At 34.5% G+C, this 27,046-nt stretch overlaps 3 protein-coding genes and 1 long non-coding RNA gene across 4 annotated transcripts; all 4 read right to left on the reverse strand.

Moving 5' to 3' along the window:
* Window positions 1-1,635: 1,635 nt before the first annotated feature.
* Window positions 1,636-21,924, reverse strand: LOC149375228 (uncharacterized). Its single transcript, XR_016292874.1, has 3 exons — window positions 21,729-21,924; window positions 21,527-21,660; window positions 1,636-1,650 (listed from the first exon to the last, which is right to left on the reverse strand). It is a non-coding gene; the product is annotated as an uncharacterized LOC149375228 (long non-coding RNA).
* LOC106643351 (uncharacterized) lies at window positions 5,294-19,490 on the reverse strand. The gene is made up of 12 exons (XM_014358447.2): window positions 19,461-19,490; window positions 12,912-13,077; window positions 11,746-11,893; window positions 11,459-11,569; window positions 10,654-11,072; window positions 9,946-10,416; window positions 9,076-9,667; window positions 8,560-8,756; window positions 7,084-7,396; window positions 6,557-6,998; window positions 5,976-6,492; window positions 5,294-5,663 (listed from the first exon to the last, which is right to left on the reverse strand). The coding sequence occupies exons 2-12, from the start codon at window positions 13,075-13,077 to the stop codon at window positions 5,314-5,316; spliced, it is 3,726 nt and encodes a 1,241-aa protein (XP_014213933.2). The 5' UTR covers window positions 19,461-19,490; the 3' UTR covers window positions 5,294-5,313.
* On the reverse strand, window positions 20,638-21,520 carry LOC111643315 (cytosolic beta-glucosidase-like). Its single transcript, XM_089589337.1, has 2 exons — window positions 21,131-21,520; window positions 20,638-20,984 (listed from the first exon to the last, which is right to left on the reverse strand). Exons 1-2 carry the CDS (start codon window positions 21,480-21,482, stop codon window positions 20,638-20,640), a joined length of 699 nt encoding a protein of 232 aa, XP_089445463.1. The 5' UTR covers window positions 21,483-21,520.
* Window positions 21,925-22,335: 411 nt separating the features above from the next.
* Window positions 22,336-24,996, reverse strand: LOC106643352 (myrosinase 1-like). Its single transcript, XM_014358449.2, has 7 exons — window positions 24,776-24,996; window positions 24,574-24,707; window positions 24,153-24,486; window positions 23,674-24,016; window positions 23,416-23,566; window positions 22,983-23,221; window positions 22,336-22,915 (listed from the first exon to the last, which is right to left on the reverse strand). Exons 1-7 carry the CDS (start codon window positions 24,936-24,938, stop codon window positions 22,795-22,797), a joined length of 1,485 nt encoding a protein of 494 aa, XP_014213935.2. The 5' UTR covers window positions 24,939-24,996; the 3' UTR covers window positions 22,336-22,794.
* Window positions 24,997-27,046: the final 2,050 nt, after the last annotated feature.

Consider the following 27,046-nt stretch of genomic DNA (forward strand, 5'->3'; position numbering starts at 1 on the left):
ATAACTGTCCAATAAGCTCCAATATGTATAACCTTTTATGTGACATCCGTCATTTATAGCTGATAATATTACTTTCAAATGAGAGCGTAGATAATTTATTCTATCGTCGTCATTTTTGCCGCTTGAAGATGATACACCATTTTCGGTTATGTACACTGTAGGGTTGTTGTATTTTTCTCTTATTTTCCTCAATACTTTACCAAGTCCTTCGGGAACGACCTTTAAAATAAGTTGTAATATCACTTTACTTTGAATATTATTTTTAGTTTCTACAATTTCGGAAAAATTGTTTAAAATATAGATCCATTTTTTATGAAAATGATTGTTATATTCATGAGAGACCTTACTTTTAACCAAGAACTTTGCGCTGATACCCATTTGGGATCCATAGTATATTCCAACCCTTCATCGTTTGGCCAGTTAATTCTTGAAGATGTTGATAAACGTTCAATTATTCTACTTGAGTAATAATTTAGTCCAAAGAAATCTGATGTTCCTCTAAAACAACATATAGTATCGAAGATAACATTTACAATACTGAATTTAAATAATAATTATAGCAGTGTAATGATTTACTTAATACGTGCGACCCAATCTTCAGAAAATACTGGAAGTCTGGAGGTTTTATAGCCTTGAGCTTTACTTCTTAGAGCAACTTGTTTTTTCATAACTTCAGGGTAATCGCCGGTTTCCGAAAAAATCGGATGAGATGGCCATCCGCATTCAAATTCATAGGCAAGATCTTCGGATGCTAAATCGATTGTGTCTTTACTGAAGTGACCAAAACACAAAGTTGTAATACCAAGTTGACCATTAAACTCTTTACGAAATTCCTCATCATAAACATGATATGCAAGAGCATGAGCTTTTAATTGATTATGAAGGCATTGATAGTCGCCTGTCCCGTTTAATTTTATGGCTGAAACAATGATATATTATTACGACATTTATCACGCATTCATTCACTAATTTCTATTGAGTACAATACTGATGTATGGCAGTAATGATTGTATTGTACTATAGTTAGTTCTGTAGTAATTACTACTGTTACGTGGGTTTGTTCGGCTAGGGGTGTTTGTATTCAAAACAGCGCTCCGTTAAGTTATAACTTTATTATATTCGAGCGAAGGAAGTGCGGATATGTATGTCGGTGATATAATTTTTTTTATGACCAATTTTTAAATACACTTTTGGCCCTTTTTGCTTCACAAGAAGTGAAAAATCACGTTGAAGCACAAAATCGTCTACGGATTAGTATTTTACAAGCGTCAACAGATAGAGTAGTTTGAAAACAAAGAAAAAAGTTTAAAACTTACCTGGAGGATGCTCAGCTCTTCTATAAGCCATAGTGCAGTATATATTTAACTCGTTTAGAGTCACAAAATATTTTACGCGATGTGCGAAGTTTTGAAAAATCACTCTAGCGTAATCTTCGAACCACTGAGGCATGTTATCATTCAACCATCCTCCCGCTTCTTCTAGAGATTGTGGATGATCCCAATGATATATCGTTACAAACGGTATGATTCCTTTGGCATCTAGTGCATCCAAAAGACTATGATAGTAACGTAATGCACTTTTGCTCACGTAACCAGCATGACCTTTTGGCAAAATTCTTGACCAACTCATAGAAAAGCGGTAATGATCGACCTTTAAAAAAGTGAATGTATCATGAATTTTCATTTAGTTGATAGCAAGAAATATTGTTATTCTCATTTGAAAAAGTTTATCAACTCACCCCCAAATCACTAAGTATATTTACGTCCTCTTCATGTCTGTGGTATGAATCAGTGGTAACATCAGCATTCGATCCATCAACAATTCTTTCCGGGTTATGATGTACAAAATGATCCCAATTACTAATTCCTTTATCTATTTTTGAAATATTTCCGTTATCATTGTTTAAATAAATGTTGAAAAAAATTGACAAAACAATCTTACCGTCAACATTCCATGCACCTTCGACTTGATAAGCAGATGAAGCAGCCCCTATCAGAAATCCATCGGGAAATGTCAGAATTTTATTTTCGTTGTTACATCCAACTAATGTTATTGTCATTAACGAGAGCAGTAGGTGAAACATTTTGTATCAAAGTACTATATTGTTCTGGAACTCAAAACAGAACCTGAAGCAGGTGTGCAAGCGATTTTTCGTCTCTTTTTCTTGCGATTTATAGCCTTACATTCGCGACACTGCAGTCTTTTGAGTTAAGAGAGGCGAAAGCGAGGCTACTGTTCCTCTGACGTTGATTGATAGTACAATCAGTAACGTGAATTATGTAAAAAGTTTGATAACAGTACATTTGTATTATTAAAGTGAATTCATAAAAATATGTAAAATGAAGATTCGGGAATCCGCAGTGGATGATAATTGTCATGTATTAACTTTATTTATCACTTAAATATATTTCATAACTGTTCTTAAAATCAATCTCCGAAAACAAAAAATTTTATTGCATTTTTACTTTGTCTTTTATTCTAAATTATTGAAGTACAATATATGCTTCGTTATGTTGTTCGTCATTATCTATAACATTTTATTCAAACCGACTGTATGGTTGCAAATAGCATGAGCAAGAAATGATTTTTTAGCACTTTTTAAATACTTCTAAATACTTCTTAAAAAAAAAAAAAAAATTCAATATAGAAAGATCATTTCTAAAAGCATCAAGTCTAATAGAGAAAATTAACGTTAATCCTGAATATTTGACCAACGGATCCAAATTCGTTGCTTTTCTTTTAGTTTGGACTTAGAAAAAAAACTTAACTACTGAGTAAAGTAAAAATATTGTAAGTGTTCTAATAATTATTTTTCATGAAAAATTTAATGAGATCAAAGCTGTAAATAGATTTACAAATTTTTCAGTTTTATTCAGAGAATCATTTTTCATTTATTTCATCTCCTGTATACCCAATACATTATTTGGACTTTTTAATACTTCAAAGTTATCGATGTATTGATGTAGAGGTGCAACGAATAAATACTTGATTTTTTTGTGCAAAAACAAATTTACTAAATTGGTAAGTAATTTTACGAGTTCAATAAAGTTAATAGAACAAGTTCATTCCACTGTTTTAAATTATTTATGATTTTATTTATTTTATTATTTTTTTTTTCAAATCTCTTGTTCATCAACTATAAACTTTATTACATAACTTGTTTATGAAAAAAATTCGGTTTATCTCGAAAATGCTTGTTATTTTTATCCTCATCTGTTACTGAACGCATTAATTTTAAAAAACCCTCTCTGACTGTATATTATGACAGACATTTAATTTATTTACATTTTTTCCCTCTTTTTAATCGATGAAATTGAGAGTACATAAAAAAAAGCTAATTTCATTTTTAAATCCACGTCAATCAATTTAATGAAATAGATTAAAAAATTAAAGTTTAAAAATAAATTTTTTTCGTTACACGTAATATACCACTTTTTACATGCTCTTGTTCAAATCGCATTGTGTAATGATGTCAAGATTTTAGTCCTGCAATATAATAAGCAATAATTTATCTTAATAATAAAACTATCGTAGATATAGCAAGCCATTTACTATGGTTTAGTGAGCTCCACTGATTGAATTTAGACTTAACTGGCATAAGTGATAGTAATAAGTTGAATATTTAAAAATTTCATAACGTTTTTTATCAATGTAAAACTGCGGTCATCATGATGAAAGATTAAAATTTTTTAATAAAATGATGTAACTCACGTTTATTAAATAAAGTCGCTGAAGCTTAAAAATTATTTTTTAACAACTTTGTCTCAGTTGCGTAGGCAACCTAAACTTTTTCTGACTTGTCATGAGACTGCAAAGACAAAATAAAAAATAAGAGTGGAGATATAGGGCTATGGAGATAAATATATAATGATATCGAGCATTGTTAATGGAATGTTAAAAAATTATTGTACAGAAAAATTCTTCAGTAGTTTCAATTGTTCTAAAAATTATTATTTAATTTCTTAACACTTTCCAAATACAAAAAGCAAGTGTTTTAAATTATTATTCATTGTAAGGTTTCAAAAACTACATTTATAAGATGAAATAAAAAAATACTCATACGACTACTTTAGAATTTTCGTACAACTATTTTTGTCCTTTAAAATAATTAAACACTTTAAGAATACTAATCAATAGATTTTTTAACAAAATTTTTATTCAATTAATATACACGCAGATTCTACAATACAGGTTATAAATATTTAATTAATAATTTACAAATATTTATTTTATAAAATTGTTTAGTTTTACATGATGAACTGTTAAATTTTTAATTATATTTTAAAGAATTTTCTTTAGAATATTAAGTACTCTTTGATATTTTTAAGCTATTTTAGAAACTTATTGGTTACAGATCTACAAAAATATCATACGAAAATTAGACGATATGAACAGTTTACAACTGGAATTTTTCATAGAAAACTATCATTATTGCCGGGTAGTTTATCAGTAATGACACATATTTTATGTTTTTTTAATGTAAACAATAATTAATGAAAATGCAGTATGTGAATTAAGAAGCATGAGACATCTGATATCCCGGTTGCTGTAAATTTTCGTTGGCGTAAAGAAAGTCGCGATGATACGGATTCTCCATTCCCAAACCTTAATCTGTTCCATTAACATCAATTTTAGTTTAAATGGAATAGTAAACAGTACTTGTCCAATACTTTTCTGGTAATTTTTCTGACAGACTAAAGAGAAAAAAAAAAACATTATGTTTGTGCAATAACTCGACTCTTATCGTTGATGCAATATGAATTTGCTAAATAGTTTTATAACTTCATAGTTATATGCCAATTTTATTTACATACAAGTATTTATCATAAAAATTTATTACATCCCTAGTTTTTAATGTAAATACATTGAAAAATGTCCATGGATAGTGCAATGTCGTAAAATGTCAACAATCTCTTGGATCTCTGAATGCTAAGATGTAATCACAGAAATATATCAAAAATTAAAATCAGATCCCTTAGCGTCATCAGTTCTTGGATATGTTTTTTAATATTTACAAAAACCGAGACTTAATCATTTATCTACCGTATAAGATAACAAAATACTTTAAAGTACTTAAAACACACATGTTAAACATCATAATAAAATCTTTAATGTATTCCGCGACCCCAAGCCCATTTGTGCGAAGGTAATAATACTGTAACTTTCAAGAAATCACAGTCACATTGCACTAGGCAAGTGACAAATAAGATACATACTACAACTTTCAAGTATTCATGAAAAACGAAAACGAAACGTTTTTAATGATTAAATAACGACAACATGTACGCCCACCAGATGAAAAACAAAAATCAGCTACCGCAGGACAAGCAGCATGAAAATAAAGGCACCCACGGGTGCCATCATCGCTCGCCTCCCGTAATCAGAAACAGGTGCCCCGCTGAGCGCGGACGCCTGGCAGGCAGTGTTGCGCGTGTGATCGGCGTTGAGTATCGAGTTGAGCTGTTGGCCCTGCTGGTGTTGCGAGGCCGTGGCCGAAGTCTCGGCGCAAACGGCTCTGCCCGCCAAAGTGCGCAATTGTCGGGCATCCGATTGCGAGGCGGTGTGAATTTGACGCGACTCTCGGAGCCAGCGGCGCAACCAGACCGACAACCAGGCGATTTCGCAGTCACACTCCAGTGGGTTGCCCGACACCTGAAGTCCACCTGTGATTCGAAGATGACGTTTCACTTTTTTTTTTTTTTTTTAATCAATTACGTAAGGGTGTGATGGACAAATCACAGATGACTCAAATTTTTTATTGACTGGGGACAATTTTTGGGCATAAACGAGGCATGTAATATAATATGCCTGGATCATCTAAAGTTATTGTAATTATATCTGATATTTCTAACATCCGGATGATTTACACGTCCATACTTGACGTGCAACGGTTTGATGTAATCAGAATCGATTCAAGGCTTCATTGAAATTACTGAAATTAAAATTCCACAAAACAAAAGCATTACAAAACTCACCTGAAACCATGTAAGTGCCCACAGTCTCCCACGACTGATTACCGTAGATAACGGACGGGCTGAGCTCATAAATGTGATTGTTCCTGAGATCCAGGGAAAGCTGCGACGATCGTCTCGTCAACGGCGAAAAAACGTCGGACTGAAAGCGCTGCACCTGCGTCTCCGTAATCCTCAGCACCAGCTCGGCACTCTCGATCGTGGCAAACGCGTTGGAGTCGATGTAGCGCAAATTGCGACCTGTGATCGTTAATTCGCGCAACTGCTTGGTAAACGTGTAGTGCAGCTGATCGGTAAGCTCAGACTCGGTCACTTCGATCTCGACGTTACGCAAGGGCAGACCATTGAAGAAGTGCTGGAGATGAAAATTTGGAACTTCCGGCCAGGTTTGGGTGCGCAGGTGTTTCAGGTATCTCAGCGATTTGAGGCAATCCTTGTCGACCACGTAGGTGCGATTGAGGTTGCGGATGTTGAGACTTTCTACTCTGGAGTAGCCGGAAAATGATTCTTTCGACAGCTCCTGAAAAAGTCCATTTGAACATCGTTATACGTAAGGTAAATTTTTGGTAAAGAATTATGGATACCTTAATCGGATTCCCGGATATATCCAGTTCCCTCAATAAATTAAGCCTCAGTCCACCGATGGATCTCAGCGAGTTGTTTGTCAACAGGAGTATCTTCAAATCGTCAAAGTACTGCAGCTCGTTGTCTCGAATCGTGTCGATGTTATTGTACGACAGGTCCAAGCAATTCAAAGAACTGAGCAACAGATGTGGTATCGCCTTCAGATCGCAGTTGGCTAGGCTCAGATGCCTTAGATCGGGCAGATAGTGGAACACCTCCTTGAAATTCGCTCGAAGATAGTTGTGGGAGATGTTGAGCACCAGCAGCTTTGCCAGAGAGACGAACGAGATGTCTGGCAAGATTTCTATACGATTCCGAGCCAGGTTCAGAGACACCAGCTGCGAAGTCGGGAACGAAGTGGCATCCAGGTGGTCGATGAAGTTTTCAGAAAGATCTATACTTCTGCAGCGAGGGTGAAAAATGTGGTGTTATTTTGCGTCAACAAAGTGGGGAAAAAAAAAAAAAAAAAAACACAATAGTCCCGTACCTGAGCGTGTACCCAACGTCGAGGAATGGCGCCGATGGTACGACCGTGAACTTGTTGCGACTGAGATCTAGTATCTCTAGTCGCGTGCCAGTGAAGACGTCGCGCGTTAGCGATCGCAGCCGGTTGCGTGCCAGGTTGAGGACCCGTAAGCCGCGCAAGTGTCGGAATTGTTCGTTCGTTAGTTGGCTCAGTTGGTTGCCTGAGAGATCGAGTTGCTGCAGGAGGCCGAGGCCGCTGAAGCTCTGTTTGCGCAACGACTCGATGCGGTTGTCTCGGAGGTTCAATACGTCGAGGTTACTTAGAGAAAACGTGCCTTTGGAATATGATACAAAATGATTGAAAGAAAAAAAAAAAAAAAATCAACATATGATTTCTGTTGAAAAAAAAATCTCGAAAAGCATGTGCAGATTAGGCTCCCTTATCTGATAATGCAGGGACAGTTCAAATTCTTTGTCCTACCTCAGACGTTATTTATTTTCTTTTTTTATGTTTACTAAGTACGCCCTTGGTAGGAAAAATAGGTTGATAAAAAATTGTATTAATTTTTTTCCGTTTATAAATGTGCATTATTTGCATACACATAAAAAATTTGTGAAAAATCGATTATTGAATACAATTTTTTCAGGCATTATTTAATATTTTCAACGAAAAGAGGTAATATTGAAAGTCATATTTCTATGAAAAATAGTGCATAAAAAAATGTTTGTTTACGTGTATTGATTTAATTTAATGGGTAATGAATTGTCTTAGCAAATGATATAGAAAAAAAAAAAATTTTTAAAACGTTGAGATTTTGAGCTGAGCGCATCAGACAAACTGAAAAAATAACCAATAATCAGCAGCAAAAACGGACTCAGATTTAGAGCAAGTTGTTGCAAATCTGAGTCCGTTTTTGCTGTTGCTGCAAGTTTACTGTTAGTTTCCTAGCAAACCATAAGCAACAGTTGCTTCTTGGTTATTGAGGTACGGACAAATTTTTTTATCTTTTCAAGTATAAAACGGAAAACTTAATTCTTCAATAGATAAAAAAGTCAATGTAGAGTCGTAGATTCATGTAAAATATGTTTTTTTAATAGACTGTTTTTCTAAGGGGAAAAAAAAAATACTGAAGCAAAATATTATTAGAAATACAAATATAGTATTTATTATGTCAGAAATCATATTAAAGTTTAAAATAAACAAATTTATGAAAAAAGGAGAAAATTATTCCATCAAGTCTTGTCTATCTTTAAAAAAATTCATATAGAAATCAGATGTATGAATGTATATTTCTTAAATATTTCACAACAAAAACAAAATAACAACTGAGTAAGGTGAAATTTTTTCAACATTTCGTGCAGTTCTACTGTATCAAGGAGCCCGAAAAATTAATGAAACTATACAATAGAACTTTTTTTTAAATAGTAAAAATTTGAATTTGTACTTTACGACTAGCAAAATAACATTTCTATACAACAATATGAGAAACACAATCACCTGGCTCGATCGACGTGAGATAGTTGTTTTGCAAGTTGATTGTTCTCAGGTTCGGCGAATTGGCAAAAACGTCGGCTGACAGGTGAGTCAGATTGTTGAAACCCAAATCGAGGCGTGTCAAATTAATCGGTGATACGCTCGGCAGCAGAGTAGATATTGAATTGTAGGACACGTTTAAGGTGAAATCCGAGCCGCCACTACGTAAGCAGATCAAAAAGTAAAAGATATTAACAAAGTGCGTGTATATGCATGTGGTATTAACGTCATGTTTGTCGGCAAAACTATGATTAATGTATTAGTGCACAATACAGTGCCACTATAGGTATATGCTGTCGATGAATATCATTGTGTAGATTCATGCAAAATTTCGGCGCTCATTTATATAATATGTTGTGTCATTGTTGCCAAGGCCATCCATTGCGGTGCGAACAATAACCCAAGGAAATCAAAAGCGTGTACAGATTTGGAAAAAAAAAGCAACGGGGCTGCATCGATCAAGAAAAGCCGAAATCATACCTGTCGGCAAACGCCTCAAAGTCCAGGAGCGTGATCTTATTGAACTCCAAGTGCAAGAACCTCAGGCCATAGAGTCCACCGAGGGCCGAGGTATCGACTGCAGTGATCCTGTTGTTGGCCAGAGACACGGTGACCAGCCGCGGACAGTCGCTTATGGAGGCAGGGGCCAACAGCCTTATCCTGTTGCCGGTGAGGTCCAGGGCCCTCAGCTCGGTGAGATTGTGGAAGGTGCTCTCGGGTATGGCCTCGATGAAGTTGTAGCCGAGCTTGACGTCGCGCAGCTCCGAGTGCACGTCCTCGAGGAAGACGCGCTCGGGTATCTCGGCCAGGCGGTTGGACTCGAGGTTGAGGTAGCGCAGCTTCTGGAGGGTGTAGAACGCCGAGGGCTCGATCGCGTGGAAGTTGTTGTTGTCGAGCACGAGCCAGTGGAGGCTGCTGAGGGGACGGAGCGCCCGTAGAGGAAACACGTCCGTCGAGAAAGCAAAGCTCAGCTCGAGGATCTCGAGGCTGTCCGTCAGGCCCGTGAACGCCTCGTCCGATATGTCAGTCAGGTGGTTGAACGACAGGCTCAGTTCCTTTAGTTTTTTCGTACCTATGGACACACATTTTTTTTTTTTTTTTCCTCCTTTATAGTGTTCCAAGTACTTGCAATGTGAACCAAAACAAAACAATCAAACGTTTGATTTCCATCACAAGTTTTGAAAACTTTTGTCTCCTTACTCTCAATAAGATAATTCTCAAATGCGTATTAACCATTGAAACACCTGAGATTCAAAATTTAAACAATTCTGGGGTTGCAGTGAAATTAAATATTCAGAGAGTACATTAAGATTCACGGTGTATGATAAACTGCGCGAAAGACGTACGAACCTCCAAAGGTGTTTGGCTTGAGCTGCGTCAAAAAGTTGTTCCTCAGCAGGAGAATCTCCAGATTCTCGGCCCACTCAAAGTCCCCGGGCGAGATCTTGTGGATCTTGTTGTACCCGAGATTGAGGTGAAGCAAACTCGAGCAGCCGCTGAGCGCGCTGACCGGCACAGTCTCGAACCCGTTGGTGGCCAAAGACAAAGCTTTGAGATTGCCGCCGAATTCGAGGAAGCTGTCGTTGCCGAGCTCGCGAATTGCGTTGCTCGCGAGGTACAGGTACGACAACTGACGCAGCGAGCTCACGGCGGTTGGCAGGGCCGAAAGCTCGTTGTTTTCCAAGTTGACGTACTCGAGGGTGTCCTCGAGACCAGCGAACGTTTGTGGATCGATCGATCGGATTCCGTTGGACGACAGGTGGATGCGTCGCACTGCCATTTGGGAGAAGGTGCCCTCTGTCAGGCTGGTGAGGCGGTTACCTGTGTTTTAGATTTTATCATACCGATTGTCAAAAGAGCCATAAATACCGATAATCACACGATTTACATCAACAACTAAAATCAAAGATATACGATTCACTCGTCGTAAATTCAACCACTTTTTTCGTCACTGTTGGTACACTATTTTACAATCGAGAAACTAGTAAGGAAAAAAAAAAAAATAACGACTCTATAGAGTGTACGCGATCAAAGACACAATCGTAAAATTAACGTTACCGGACAGATTTAGATCTTTTATGGTGAGGTTCTTATTCCCAGTGCCAGCATAATTGATGCTCTCGATGGAGTTCTCACTGAGGTCGACCATCTCGAGGCGCCTGCTCTTGAAATCCGGCAACTGGAGGTGCCTGATGTCGTTGCCCCGGAGATACAGCCACTCCAGATCTTTGAGCCCAGCCACGCTGGCCGGGAAGGCTTTGAGCAAATTGGCGTTCAGGCTAAGGGTGACGAGGTTTGGGGGTAAGGTATCCAGTGGGAGCTCCTCGATGTTGTTGTTGTCGAGATTGAGCCAGACGAGGGACGAGAAGGTGGCGAAGCTCCGGGGTACCGAGACAAGCGAGTTGTCGCCGAAGAAGGCGTTCGAAAGTGTGCCGTTCATGTGACCCCAATTGCCTTCCAATGTCGTCAGATGATTGCTGGAAAGAAGGAAGATGGACAATTACGAAATTTTGTATTGCCCAGCATCGATACTTTTTGTTTTACATATCAGAACGAAAGCAGAGTTAAAACGTATGTATGTCACGATAATTTAACGCCTTCGAGTGTGGGTGGGTATAGGTGGAGCGCAGTGGTATTGCCGAAAATACGAAAAATTACTGTTGCGGAGTCTTTTATCATGAACACAAAGTTTTGCGGTTAAATTTAGGACTTTTTTTTTTTTAAGTATGACTTTTTTTTAATTTAGTTTTTTTTTCCTTTTTTGCGTAACGCTGTGATTGCAATAAAGTTTTAAAAAAGGGTAAGTATACAACTTCTATGTGTGTGGAAAAAAAATTTCTTCTTAAGTATTTTAACGGCTTACCTGTGCATGTTTAACCAGTTAAGTTTCTTTAGGCTACGCAAGGCCGCCAGGGGTATTTCCTCTAACGAGTTGTAACTTAAGTCCAGCGAACGGAGACTGTCGCTCACTCGTCTACGAATTAAGTTGATCAGTCGATTTTAATAACTCAACGTACAATTTTTCAATAACGTTGAAAGAAACATTAAAATATTTATATAATATTTTATAATTAACTTGACATTATCTATTTGTGTTAACCGTAAAAGACCTTCAATCACAATATTTATAATAATCAAAAGTATACTTACTGCAGGGACCTTTCACCGATGCTCATGAGCTGATTGCTTACAAGACCAAGCGCTTCGACTCCTGATGCGCTGACCAACGCTTCGTTGTCAAAAATTTGTATGCCAGAGCCGACGACATCTAGCTGCGCCACGTAACTTATCGATACGTCTAAAATTGGAATTTTTCACGTTGTACGGCTCGAAAAATAGATCGATGAACTGAATGATATTTTAATTCAGACGTAAAAAATAAAGAAAGGTATTGTAGCGGCAATTATTACTACCCAGACTTTTTTACTTATTATTTTTTTTTTTTAATTACAAATTATTTTTTTACAAGAATTTACAATACTTTTAAGATTTTGAAAAGATTTTATTAGTTATTCTACAATGTAATTTTTGTTCAGCAATTATTTATTAACTATGAATTAAATGTAGATACTAAAATACGTAGGCAAAGTTATAATGTGTATATTAAAATAGTTGAGAATGAATTTTTTGTCCAAGTGTAATGCATTTTTTTTCTTTTTTATTTTATTTTGTTTTATTTATTTTTTTTTTTCGTAACAAACAATAATATACTTCAGAAAAAAATTTCCTTACAAAAATAGAGTGATGAATTATTTTTAAAATAGTTATTAAAATACTTTTAACAAGTGTTCATTTAATTTTGAATTTTTCTCTTTCCTACTATTATAGATTTTTTTTTTTTTTTTTTTTTCAAAAAAAATTATTTCAGTACTGTATTATAAGCAGCAATCAAAAAATATCTTGTAGATAGATGCACTGTTTTTTCTAAAATAATTGTAACGTAAGGTACCTATTAAAAAATGTATTGATACCCAAGCTTAAGTGTACAATTAATTTAATATAATTTTACTTAAAAAGTTTTGAAAAATACTCTCAAAAACGCAGGAAACAAAATGTAAAAATCTCTGTATGGATTAAAAAAATTAATTGATTCTCATTATCAAAAGCAATTTCTAGAGCATCTTACAATATACAGAAAGTACATAAATATGTTTGCATATTAAAAGAGCACCATCGAACCTCATGGTTATTTTGTGACTCTGGTATAATCATACTATGGGATGACTCAATTAATTTGGCACAAATAATATATGAGCAAATATACCAGTCGCAATATACAGCAAACAGAGCAGTAATTACAAAAAAATCAAACTCACCCGGAAATCTGGCGAAAGGCACGCCAGTGCAGCTGATGTCCATCTTTGTGAAATCGGTGTCGTCCTGCACCCAACAGAGACACATGGCGTTGAAATTGCACGGCACGTCGTGACAACGCAAACAGCTTGCCAGCCATCCCAGCAAAATCAGCAATGCCCCTCGCATCTGACGCGCGCGTAACAAATTTGTGAATCAATTATTCAAATTCACACTCACTACTGTCGCTATTTGGCGTTGCAGTAATGTCTATGGAAGAGCTTTTTATTGTTCTGCTTAATATTGATTATGTCGATTGAACGTCGAGTAAATCTTTATACTGTTGAACTTTTGTTTGATTATCTACAGTTCTAGTTATTATTTTTCCTATCCCCTATTTTTTTAGTTATCATTGCGAATACCAAAAATAATAATCTTTAATGATGCGAAGTTAAAATTATTTTGTTAGGTGCTGAATAAAAAAAAAATTATAAAGTAAAATTAATTTACAATATATGTATACACCAAGATAAATTAGAAAAAAATTTTACATTTTTTAACATACAGTTCTAATAAACATAATTTACACGTGGCATGAGTAGTCTGAAGATTTTTTTTGTTAATACCTGAGCTGATTTCTACTAGCATTGTTTTGGCACACTTTCATTGAGGTACATTGATGAAATTAACAAAACAATATACTCACAAACAGGAGAAAACCCACTACGCTACCCTACGCTGCGCAGCACTTCCACAACACCCCCTCATTCATAAAGCACAAGTGTAAAATTTCCCAACCACATTTCCCCAAACATGAAAATCAAGAAAAATGTATTGTAAAGCAAAACCCTTCTCCTGTGTGAGAAAAAAATAATAAAATTATGAATTAAGTTGCAAGCACATACCTGTCACTGCTCCCTCCTAGTCATAAAAAAAAAAAAATCGACCGAGCCCGTATGAATTACTTGAGGATACAAATACCAGAGCTGCCGACCCCCTCTAACACAACTAAACGCTATCCACGACTTACCTTCATCTCGCACCTGGTGCTGTATCTCTTGTTGGTCGCCTCTAAGACACCATCTTCGTACTACAAGGTTACAACTTTTTTCAGCCGTCGTCTTTTTATAATTTTTTACTGCCTCGAAGATGACGAGGTTGAGAGGCAGTTCAGGACGATAAACCCTCGACCACCAGCTGCTGGCGTCGCGGATTGCCACAGAGCGAAAGGGCGCATGTACTGGCATTCGCACATGCGCTCTGCGGGGGAGTGTATATGCTGCGTAGGGTAGTACGAGGGTAATACGAGGATCGAGGGAAAAATACAAAGGAGCAGGTGTGCGAAGAGTGACTGGGGATGTTAAGGGAAATCGAATCATTGGCGTGGTATAGGTAACTGTTTGGGTTTTTTTGGTTTTTTTTTTTTACTTTTACCTTTTTTTTGCGGTACGATTTTTTTATTGGAGAAGTAATAACATATTATTTCTATAGAGAAGTATAATGCAATAAAAGAGTAATTTTTTTAATGGACTTGCGAGTCTCTTTATATAATATGGTAAAATTATCTCCATCTCGATCCTAATGTATAAGGAAGAATTGTGTTGATGCCTCTGATTTTATAATCTGAAAATTGCAATCTATGGTGATTTAATGTTAATGGTACAATTAACTTAATGAATTGGAAGAAAATTGTTTGTTGATGTGATTGTTTTTTTTTTTATTAAAAAAAAAAAGAGGACGGTTAATTTTTCAAATAGCACTCGCAGCGAACGAACAAAATTGTGCTTATATCCTTAGGAATCTCTTTATTTTTTTTTCTTCGATTCTAGGTTAATCAGGCTGGATGTAGGATAACAACTCGCCTGACGCCTATAACAGCTCTCTCGACAATCATGAAAAAAAAAAGTGAATCATTTCACATATATCCGAGAAACAGTGAATCATTTAATTATCAAGGGCACACCGCCTATTACTCAAATAAATCGGTAACAAGGCGTTCGCTTTCTCGACATCGGACAACAGTCTCGATGGATACAACTACTTGTACGCGGCATACGTGTTACAGAAATGCTAATGAACATTTTGACCTTTTAATAAACACGATCGAGGCTGTAATAAACTCACGAAGATATAATATCTCTCTGGCAAATCTTGATCCATGAACTTTTATCATGTAAATAATTTTACTATGATTTTGAGGTGATGATCGCATTTATCAAAGTCATTACACGACGCCACGATTGCAATGATTATTTTTAAGCAGCACAGCACGAGCCTAAAATAGTAAGATGAATAATGTCTAAGATCGCATGTGTCCACTCTTTACTTCCGTTCACGGTATATATCATATACGGATATTTGGTCTATCTTGACTCAAAGGAACCCTCTTGCTTTTTCAAAGAACTGCTTCGAGTCCAAATGGACCAAAAAACTAATTTACATCAAACATCGATTCACAGTTATTCACAGATACCTCGTGAAAAACCTGTTGCGAGCCATTAAAAAAGAAAAAAAAAAAAAAACTCTGCGCGAGAAAAAAATCCAACTCCGTCCCGACGCGTCAAACGATTACGGCAGCCGTCACTGCAAGACACCGACTCTCTCTCTCTTCTAGTGCACTTGACACTCGTGCACATAAATTGGCTATCGCGTAGCCGAGCTGCCCGAACATCGATCGGCTGCCAATTTGCACAATTTAATGGCGATACCGGTCGAAGCGCGTGTCCTTCGTACCACGTATCGTGTACGCTGAAATAAGAAATAGCCCCCCCAGGGGGGAGGTGAAACGTCCAGGAGTCCCAGGTATGCGATAAAATATCTCGATCTTGTGACAAGCGGTGCTGGGGACTCTGTGAGAGCTGAGGATGCGGCCAACCCTCGGGGGTTTGGGTTTTTGCTTGAAAATTGCTGCTCGTACTCGTGAGCGATCGATCGTTTTCTTTTTCTCGTTTCACGAAAAACAGATGCTTTGTAACAGAAAAAAATGAAATAAGTAAGATGCGTGTATCAACTAAATATTCACTTTTTATTTACTTTTTATCTCATTGATCACAAACGACCCACGTACATTTCTCCGAATTGCCTCATAATGTAAGTTGACGCAATATCTCTACCAGAAGATTGTTGACCTCGCGTATAATACATACACGGCTACTGGATCCGGAAATGTTTAATGTATGAAAAAATGTTTAAATGATCGATGCGTCAGGTGACGAAAAGCGAAACTCTCATAAGGATTAAATAATCTAGTCAGTGTCAAACGCAGGCCCTGAAGCAGTTTTTCAGGTGTATTTGGGATTTCACCAATCGATTCGTCAAAGTGGTTATTAATTGGGTTTTTATTCGTGGATAAGCACGGTTTTACGGCCAAGTTTCTAGAACTGCGTTCTTAATACTGAATTACATTTATGCAGTGGTGGTTGACGTAATCTATTTTTAGTCTTAAAATTTATTGGTAAAAGAATAACTGCAATGATTGAAATGATGTAAAAGAATTTATTGGTCGATCACTTCATTTCTCTTTACACATAGTAAAATAGGGATCGATACCTTTGTATCACACATCCACATCCCCCTATCATTTGACTGTCATGTGTATGATTAATTGATAATAATAATAATAATAATAATAATAATAATAATAATAATAATAATAATAATAATAATAATAATAAATATTGTTTAATACTTTTACACTGGTTTCTAATACTAGAGTCATAGTGAGATGCTGTAGCTGTAAAAGAGCCCAATAATTGTAATCTTGAGGTAGTTAAATGTTGTATTATAGTTATAGTATCCATGAAGACTAAACTTTTTCACTTTTTTAAATGATCGTTCGATCTAATATTTATTTGGTTTAGTATGAGTATCAAAGATTGATGTGATATAATACAGAACAGAGGATAAACGTCTAGTGAAACAAATAATGTTTGTCCTTTGATCCTGTAGTAACGCTGTAATAAAAAAAGCAAAATTTTTCGCAATCCTTCATTTGATGCATTTATCTAACCTTTATCTAACTTTTGCCGCTTTTGCTGAATGTAAATAAACTGTATTTTTTACAAAAATAAATTGATAATTTAAAAGTGGCACCATTCAGAGCTAAGATTTCAACCAGATAAAAAAAAACGTCTATGCTCAGTTACCTAATGAGAAACACCCTACAATCAAAGCTCAGCAGCCGTTACATTCCTAACGACCTGTGGACTATTGAAGTCGATAGCTGAGCTGTGTGTCACCCATACCTAATTGATTCAAAAAACCTTACTGACAATAAACTCTCTCTTTCCAATTCGTCTACGCGTGCACGAGACATACTTAGAAGAAAAAAAAGTACTTGAAAATTCGTAGAGCAGCCGGAGGCTGTCAAAAAGTGAAAGGTCGCCGTTGCGAGCGTGTCTGCCGTTTACTTGAATAAGTACGTGCGAGTGCCCCACGCGCGACGTTGTTCGATGGGTGGCTGCTTCCTCTCGACCGGTAGCTGCTTTCGCTCTCGCGCGTAGTACAAGTCCGTTGGCTTCCCTTGGCCTGCTAGGTTGGTAACGATCTTGCGAGCTCGAGCCTCGTAATTACGAGCACGATTAGTTTTTTTCAAGAGCCATATCAATTTTTCGCCTCGTTGTGTGCTTTTTATGTACCAATTATTCTATACTGTAAACTATGTCGTGAGATTTTTATAGCTTGTGACAATGTGAGGTGGTTCAGAGAATGGGTTGTCCACAGTACACTTAATTTAAATGATTTCTCGTTTACGTACCTGAACTTCGGTAAGGCTGTCCCGACTATTTTTTAGCATCCATAAAAAAGCTAAAAAAAAGCCCAATGATGACAATAAACGCAAGATGACCGTCAGAGTGAGAGATAATCCGAGTGTCGAATAGGTGTACTACTTTTTGGTCATCACTATTGGTCACTTCGTTGACGATAGCACCTCGAAAATGGCCAGTTACGACGAACCGATGGCCCAAAAGTGCCGGCAGTGGTGCGAGTCGTCAAACAGTTGGAAAAATATGAGCGCAATGGAGCGCGAGTGTATGATCGAGAGGCGCAGAACGGCAATGCTCATGGAGTGCTCGGAAATGCTGCGGCGCGATGGTACTCAAAAATATGGTCGCGAAGCTTTCAAGGTTTTGTTTCAAAATGAAGTAAGTAACAAATAAAAACTGATTATCGGGGGAGTTAGAAATAAAAACTTTCTTGTGAGTCAAAAACAGAATTTTTTGCCAGTTTTTCAATTAATTTTAATCAAGCAATAGATCCAACAACTATATGTGAATCTACAGAATAATTATGTGAAATCTTAAATTTACGTGCAAAATAAAAAATAATACTTGTCAGACACTAAAGGGCTAAAGAGGTTGCTATTGTTCAATGATAATCATTAATTTTTTTAATAAGAACGTGTAAAACGATTTTTTTTATACATACATTGAAAAGCTTGTATTACATTCATACATCAATTTCTACATATTTATTGCTATAAAGTATAAACAAGATGACTTTACTTACGTATTTTTTCTACCTTTGTAGGTTTCATAGATTCTTTCAGACTCTCAAAGCTAAATTTAAAAATTTAGATCCTACCTCTATGCACTATCTTAAAATATAAACAATCTTGATTATTACATTTGCTGAAATATCTCTGAATTAAAATTTTTGTGCCAGGATATTGCAGGTGTATCCTAATGATACATTATGACAAAAATTTAATAGCAGTTCAAATGTATGAGCTCTCATTGAATAAATCTACAGGCATTATTTTACTTGAGTTCCAATGGATGACAAAAATTTTAAATAATTTGTAAAATACAACCACATAATCAATCATATGGAATCCTTGTAAAAAAAAACCTCTGTACAGACAGATAATGAAATCTGGAGTAATAAAAAATGTAAAAAAAAAGGGAGCAACGAGAAAAAATCTCAAAGACATATCTATGCGAGCACAGTTGGTGCTCTAGAGTGCGATCAAGGTGTTTAATCGCCTGGGGCTGTGGGGCCTTGATGCCTCGCAACCGAACTCTGGACCTCGCCACAGCCTCCATTCTTGATTCCTTTTCTAATTTTAATTAGCCACTCTCGTGAGATCTATCTCCAGGGAGACACCTTATGCATCGTTGTTCACGTCTGGTTTAAGAAGGTAAAAAAAAATTATCGCGCGAAAAAAATTTACAATAGAAACTGAGACGGTCGTCGTTATCCTATTTTAAATAAATTGGGATTCATTGATTCTTACAATCGTCTGCAGTAATTTAAGTTCAATAGATTCGGTTTTTCTGACATTTATTTTATCATTAAAACAGTGTCATAAGTACTAATATTTTTGACTGATAAATATTTGTATTCACGGGACTAACTTGTTTGTATTAAAAGTTACTTATAATTTTAATTATTGTAAAAAGATTCTTGACACTCTGTACTATTATTGTGCATTGCTATCGTTAGCGTTGTTTGTCATTAAAATTTACGTGCAGCAATTCACAATTTTCTCTGCCAATGTTAAGGTTTTCGTAAGACATTCAACTAACTATTACATAAACAAAAAACTATTACATAACATATAAAAAACTTACATTGATCGATAAACATAATATGATGGAGGAAAATTTTCATGCAACGCGGTTCAACGCAAGTCTAATCTGAAACTGAATTATCGCAATGTATAGTTTGTTAGGCATACGAACGCTCTACCCGATAAGAGTAATTACGTTATCGCATTGTATTGATGATGGCCTTGACCTTAACCGTAAGAAAGAAATCGAGAATATCACACGAGCAAATAAAAATAAATCAATTTACTGAAAAAAATGCATTTTTTAATTATTCCAAAGAGTGTAGTATTAGTTAAAGTGTGAAATGAATGATAAATTATTACTTAAAAATGGGACTGGAGAAAAGTAATAAGTCTGATAAGTGTTAACTTCTCTCAATCTCCAGTTGCAATAGTCAAAGAATGTATAAATTTATCTAAAAACTAATTTAGCTTTCATGACAATTATTTTGTTACACAGGAGATTCTAATTTTCTCGTGCTAATTACATGCTTTAGCCATTCAACAGATTTTTTTGGTGTTCGAGTTAAATTAACATCATCGAAGTCAACGTGCACTAATCCAAACTGATACCTGTAACGTAAAGGTTCTAGTAATATTTTCAACTTCAATATGTATCTTTATAATACCACGTTAACTTACGTAAATCCTGAAACCCATTCATAACTGTCCAATAAGCTCCAGTATGTATAACCTCTGACGTCACACCCATCTTTTATTGCTAACAATATTGCTTTTAAATGAGAGTATACGTAATGTATTCTTATGTCATCTTCTTTGCCACTTGAAGAAGATACACCATTTTCGGTTATGTACACTGTCGGACGGTTGTATTTGTCCCTGATTTTCTTTAGAAGTTTATGAAGCCCTTGAGGAACTACCTTCAAACGTGTTTATATTGTTTGTTTTAACTTTAAGAAATCCAAAAGTATATAGTTCATCATATCTGAAAAAAACTCTTTTTATGTGAATCCAATAACCTACTTTTAACCAAGGAGTTTGTGCTGAGCCCCATTTGGGATCAAATTCATATTCCAGTCCTTCGTCATTCGGCCAATTTACCATTGAAGATTTTTGTAACGGTTTTGCCAATCGACTCGTGTAATAGTTCAATGCAAGGAAATCCGCTGACCCTCTGTAATAATGGAGGGTGAATTTTAAAATCTGGTCTTAGTTTTTTGAAATTATTAGAATTTATTTCACCTGATAAATTTAACCCAAAACGTTGAAAATGTTGGCAGTCTGGATTTTTTATACCCCTGGGCTCGACTTCTTTCAGCCACTTTTTTCTTCATTATCTCCGGGTAATCCCCGGATTCTGAGAAAACTGGATGTGCCTGCCATCCGCACTCAAATTCAAAAGCTAAATCATCGGATACAATGTCATTATCATCTTTACTAAATGAGCCCATACATTGGTAAGCAATGCCAACTTTTCCTTTAAACTTTTTACGAAACATTCTATCGTAAATGTGATACGCAAAAGCATTTGCCTTTAATTGATTGTGAACACAGTGGTAGTCACCGGTACCATTCAGTTTACGGGCTAAAATAAAGAAATCCCATAGAAAAACATAGTTGTTTCAAAAAAAAAAAAAAAAAAAAAAAAAAAAAAAAAAAAAAAAAACGAATTCAACTAACTTAATAAAGTTATAAAATAAACTCAAACCAAAAAGAATAGTTTAAGCTTACCTGGTGGAAAACTAGCTGTCGTATAAGCCATTGTGCAGAATACCGATGGCTCATTTAAAGTTATGAAATACTTTACACGGTGACCAAAATTTTTAAAAATAACGCTAGCGTAAGACGCAAACAGATAGGGCATAAGATCATTCAACCATCCTCCCGCTTTCTCTATAGATTGTGGATGATCCCAATGATATATCGTTACAAATGGTATGATTCCTTTGGCATCTAGTTCATCCAAAAGACTATGATAGTAACGTAATGCACTTTTGCTCACGTAACCAGCATGACCTTTTGGCAAAATTCTTGACCAACTCATAGAAAAGCGGTAGTGATCGACCTTTGATAAAATAGTCATTCCGATTAAATTGTATTTTTCGTAGTATTGAGGTAGTATCTTACCCCTAAATTATTTATAATATCCACGTCTTCTTTATATCTGTGGTATGAATCAGTGGTAACATCAGCATTCGATCCATCATAAATTTTTTCCGGCCAATGATGTACAAAGTGATCCCAATTACTGATTGTCTTGTCTGTTTTCATAACTTTTTAGTTAACATCATTGGAATAATGTTAAGTAACATACACTAACTAATCTTACCACTGACATTCCATGCACCTTCAATTTGATAAGCAGATGAAGCAACTCCAATTAAGAACCCATCGGGGAATAATAAATGGTTTTCATCGTTACATATTACTGATTTTACGACAAAATTCAAAAGAAATACACTAAACATTTGGAAATGATGGGATAGTCACAAGAAAATTCGAAAAAAAATGTATGTTGGCGACATTTAACATTCAGGTATCTACAAAACTAAGTCTGACAAACAAGTTTATTCACTATTATATACCATTTCTTTAAACTTTAATCTTATCACTACTATGAAAAAATACTAGCGATGTAGAAGCAATATTCTCTTGTTGAGAGCTTATAATCTCGAAATATTTTTCTAGGGTAAAGAATTCTCCTTCTTCTTCTATGTACAAAAATAGTTTTAAGAAACTTATTTGATACATATCGTTAAAACATAACTTACAATATATGTTTCATGAATTCACGATCTGTACGAAATACTTAAGAATATGTAAACTCACTTTAATAATGATAAGAAAAGTTTCATCCCATTAGGTGAATACGTAAAAAAATTATTTTCGTCAGAGGATTAATTTAACTATCATTTAATTGTTATTCAGGTGTAAGAAAAAATTTGATTTTCTTTACCAATGTATCTTATGATTATCTTATTATGTAATTATTAATTTTCACAGCATTAAAAGTTCTGTCAAGTTTTTGTAAAATTTGACAAGGTTGCAAGGTTATGCCTTTAGTGTTGAGAAGATTCCATACATTATGTACATAGTTTCTAAAAGGTTCTACAAAGTTTCTTAAATTATTTATGAGACTTCTGTAAGGTTTATAGAATTTTCCATAACTTTCTTCAAGGTACTATACAGTTTTAGTGAAGTTTATAAGGTGCTTTGTAGATTAAAATAGGCAAAGCCATTACATCTGGAAGTGAATAAATGTGACACCAAGATAAGAAAAAAGTTTGATCTTTTTTAAAAAGCGTTAACAAAAATATATTACAAAAATTTTTAGAAATCGTAATTGATTCGAAGTAATACATGTAAAAATTAATTTAGGTTCAATAGTTAGCTTTTCACGAAGGAGATAATAATTTTCTCGCTCTAATTACGTTTTTCAGCCACTTTACAGATTTTTTAGGAGTTCGAGTTCGATTTGCATCATTGAAATCGACGTGCATTAATCCAAACTGAGCTCTGCAATAATAAAGTTTTGGTGAGGTTTCGTATAAAAAATCCAATTTTACTTATGACAAGAACTTACGTAAATCCTGAAACCCATTCATAACTGTCCAATAAGCTCCAGTATGTATAACCTCTGACGTCACATCCATCTTTTATTGCTAACAATATTGCTTTTAAATGAGAGTGTAAATAATTTATTCTTAAATCATCTTCTTTGCCACTTGAAGAAGACACACCATTTTCAGTAATATATACTATCGGGTTATTATACTTCTCTTTAATACTTTTTAAAAGTTTGTTTAGCCCTTCAGGTACAACCTTTAAAAAAAGTTTGTATTATTTACTTTTGGTGGAAATATAAAATCTAATAACTGAGAAAAATCAGATTTTTAAAAATAATAGTAATAGTTTTAACTTATGGATAAAAATTAAAACCATACAATATTTTAAAACTTAAATCCTATAAAGTAAATTTTTTGTAAAAGTAATTTTCATTCAATCTAAAAACTTACTTTTAACCATGAACTTTGAGCTGAAACCCAACTAGAGTCAATTATGTATTCTAATCCTTCATCATTAGGCCAATGTACTATTGAAGACTGCGGTAATGGTTTCACTATTCTACTAGTATAATAATTTAATCCGAAGAAATCTGCTGTTCCTCTGGAAGAATCAAGTAAAAAGTAATAATTATGCTTACAATTCCAACTTAAGAAAATAATTTATGTAAACTATTAAGTTTACTGTATAACATCTGAATTTCACTTTACTTTATATGTTCAATCCAAAATTTAGAAAAAGTTGGCAGTCTGGATTTTTCATAGCCCTGGGCTCGACTTCTTTCAGCCACTTTTTTCTTCATTTTTTCCGGGTAATCCCCGGATTCTGAGAAAACTGGATGTGCCTGCCATCCGCACTCAAATTCAAAAGCTAAATCATCGAATTGTACATTGTTTTCATTTTCACTGAAAGCACCCTTACATTGATACACAATACCAACTTGGCCATTAAATTTTTTTCGGTATACTTTGTTATATGTGTGATAAGCGAGAGCGTTAGCCTTCAACTGGTTGTGAATGCAATGGTAATCACCTGTACCATTCAATTTACGGGCTAGAACAATCAAATACCAATAAAAATAAAAAATTTCTGTTTACAGCTCAGTCATTTGAACGTGACTTAATATAAAAATTTTCTCAATGTATAAATTGAGAAAAAAAAAGTACAAAATGCTTCAAATAAAATTTACCTGGAGGAAACTCAGCCGTTGTATAAGCCATGCCACAAAATATGGATGGCTCATTCAAAGTTATAAAATATCGTACTCGATGTCCAAAATTTTCAAAAATAACGTTAGCGTAAGACGCAAACAGATAGGGCATAAGATCATTCAACCATCCTCCCGCTTCTTCTATAGATTGTGGATGGTCCCAATGATATATCGTTACAAACGGTATGATTCCTTTGGCATCTAGTTCATCCAAAAGACTATGATAGTAACGTAATGCACTTTTGCTCACGTAACCAGTATGACCTTTTGGCAATAGTCGAGACCAACTTATTGAAAAACGGTAATGATCGACCTTGAACGCAATAATTAATTAGTTGAATTTTTTCCACGACTAGGGTAGCTAAAACCTCATTTTTTATGTGGACTAACGTTTACTCACCCTTAGATCATTTAGAATGTTTACGTCTTCTCTATATCTATGGTATGAATCAGTAGTAACGTCAGCGTTTGACCGATCAGCAATTTTTTCTGGGTAACGGTGTACGAAATGATCCCAAGTACTAGTTGCCTTATCTGTATTTTATGCCTTTTAATAAACTTAATTAAAAGGATTTTGAAGCATCTATGCAAATGGATCTTACCACTGACATTCCATGCACCTTCAATTTGATAAGCAGATGAAGCAGCTCCAATAAGGAATCCTTTCGGAAATTTCAGAGTATTATTTTCATTAGCACATTTTACTAACGATGTCACCATAAATAACAACAGTAGTTTAAACATTTTTAATATAAAACTATGCATAGGGGAAATAAAAAAATATGAATGAAAAAATTTTAGTAATAAGCATTCACCGGTAACAAATTTTTATTTGACGACGCTTTATGACTTTGCCGCTTGTTTTATATACTTCTTTAAAAAATTATCTTATCACTTGACTAACAAAAAACGCTAATGCAATATTGCGATTATTTTCACAATGAATTTCCTTATTGAAAAAAAATATTGTATATTGAAATATTGTTGAAAAATATTACACCAACACTAATGTAAATATTATTTAATTACAAAAATTTACAATAAGTATGCACTATGTACCAACTGCTAAATTTACTTCTTTAAGTATATCTATCTCAAATGTCAAGAACTTAACGATCCAAGATCGTGTATGAATGTGAACTTAATAATTCTTAAGAAATTTTGCCTACCACATTTTTTATTTCTAAAAGAAGTAAGTAAAATACACAGAAAAAAACACGAGATGTAAACTTTGTAAAGTTTCCAATAGTTCTTAAATGAGGGAAGTAAAAATTGAAAATCTGCGTTTATTAGCATAAGTTGATGTAGAGCGATAATTTACTGAAATTAAATACATTCAACAACAAATATTAATCTTTGCTCTTTTACAACTGAAAAAAAAATTTTTTTTATCATCATATCGTACGTGACAGTAGAAACATAAAAACGAGAATTCGATTTTATCTCGTGTACTATGCACAAAAGTTGTTTTAGATAATTAATGCATCCTCGTGGATGCTTTCATCAGTTTTATTAAAGTAACTTAAAAGTATTGAAATTTTGGATACATGATTAAAAATTGGATAATGGCATTGAGCCTTATATTGACCTTTCATCAGTAAAAGTCAAGAAGGTGTATTAAATAATACATTTTATTTTATTATTTGATACCGAATCAGTATTCGCCGAATCAATAATTATATGCCAACGAGTGCTAATGCGAGCAGTTTATTGTATTTCCAAGCCTACATGTGTTTTTGTGTAAATTATTTTTTCTATAACAATAAATAATTGGATGTTACGCATTCAAATAATTTATCGGTGAACTGATATAATTTTTGTCTTATCTCTAGAGTCAGTGACTTCATAAATTTATCTAATACTTAACGCAATGACAAGTATTGATAAGTAATATTTTATTTCGTGACGTATTGTCTGCTTACATTATTATAACTGCTTATCGCATCCTCGTAACAATTGATTACGCTACTCCAATACATAACTTATTATGTGCTTTTGAAAAAAAAAACTTTGTACTTAAATTTAAATGTCAATTGTACATTGGTTAAAACATAAATTCCAGTTATCCTTCTATTCATCGTGTAGTTATTAATAATTTTTTAACTCTGTTGAAGACCAAGGTTTGAGAAAATAAAGAACATGAAGAAATAACAAATCTCATATGTTCCAAAACTTATTTAGCATATGGTCAGAGATGTCTACTCATCTCTGATATGGTCTAAGCTAAAATCTAAAATATTAAATTATAATCCAATAAAAATATTGATTAATAATCCAAACAAAACCTAAATTACTTTGTAAGCTGATGTTATAGAGACGCAAATTTTAATTGGGGGCTCGATGGATTTAATAATTTTCAGTCAGTTAAGGATCACTTTGATAAAAATTATTGCTACTCTAAGATGCACAGATTTTCTTAATAAAATTAGATGGATTCTTTTTGCCTGCTTTTCCGGGACAATAATGTTGCAAGATGAAAATGATCAATTCTTTTTAGCTCTCTCAACATGTGTATCAAAAGAAAAGGATATTATAACAAGTAGAATACAAAGAAGTTAGGCTTCAAACTGAATTAAATATGCTTCGGGATTGGCTAAATATTTATTACCCATATCCTTTTGGTATAAATATTAAACGAAAAAAACTGTCGAGTAGAATATGATAAACTAACGTGAAGATATTATTTTGACTATCTGAGAAAATTTGAAAAACAATATTACATCTCTAGCAAGGAATATAACAGTAATAATTATAACAACAAATTTAAGTAAACAAAACTTTAGTCAGTTAAAAGAAGATAATGATTTTTAAATAGTCATCTTCAAAGCAGTGAAAAGTTTGCTCATATTTTTGAGATGATTACTTCAAAAGTT

Source organism: Copidosoma floridanum, unplaced genomic scaffold (assembly GCF_036245765.1).
Source record: "Copidosoma floridanum isolate Cflo_tuat_1 unplaced genomic scaffold, Cflo_Japanese_pri ptg000009l, whole genome shotgun sequence".
NCBI lineage: Eukaryota > Metazoa > Arthropoda > Insecta > Hymenoptera > Encyrtidae > Copidosoma > Copidosoma floridanum.

Bases quoted from the DNA above. Each gene is read 5' to 3' on its own strand.
- LOC111643315 (XM_089589337.1), bottom strand. From the start codon at position 21,482: ATGACTATTTTATCAAAGGTCGATCACTACCGCTTTTCTATGAGTTGG. The intron at 20,985-21,130 runs GTAAGCTTAAAC...TCTTTATTTTAG, and splicing joins GACAGCTAGTTTTCCACCAG to CCCGTAAACTGAATGGTACC.
- LOC106643352 (XM_014358449.2), bottom strand. From the start codon at position 24,938: ATGCATAGTTTTATATTAAAAATGTTTAAACTACTGTTGTTATTTATG. The intron at 24,708-24,775 runs GTAAGATCCATT...CATAAAATACAG, and splicing joins AGGTGCATGGAATGTCAGTG to ATAAGGCAACTAGTACTTGG. The intron at 24,017-24,152 runs GTAAATTTTATT...TGATTGTTCTAG, and splicing joins AACGGCTGAGTTTCCTCCAG to CCCGTAAATTGAATGGTACA.
- LOC106643351 (XM_014358447.2), bottom strand. From the start codon at position 13,077: ATGCGAGGGGCATTGCTGATTTTGCTGGGATGGCTGGCAAGCTGTTTG. The intron at 9,668-9,945 runs GTTCGTACGTCT...GTGTGTCCATAG, and splicing joins CAAGCCAAACACCTTTGGAG to GTACGAAAAAACTAAAGGAA. The intron at 8,757-9,075 runs GTATGATTTCGG...CTGCTTACGTAG, and splicing joins TTTGAGGCGTTTGCCGACAG to TGGCGGCTCGGATTTCACCT.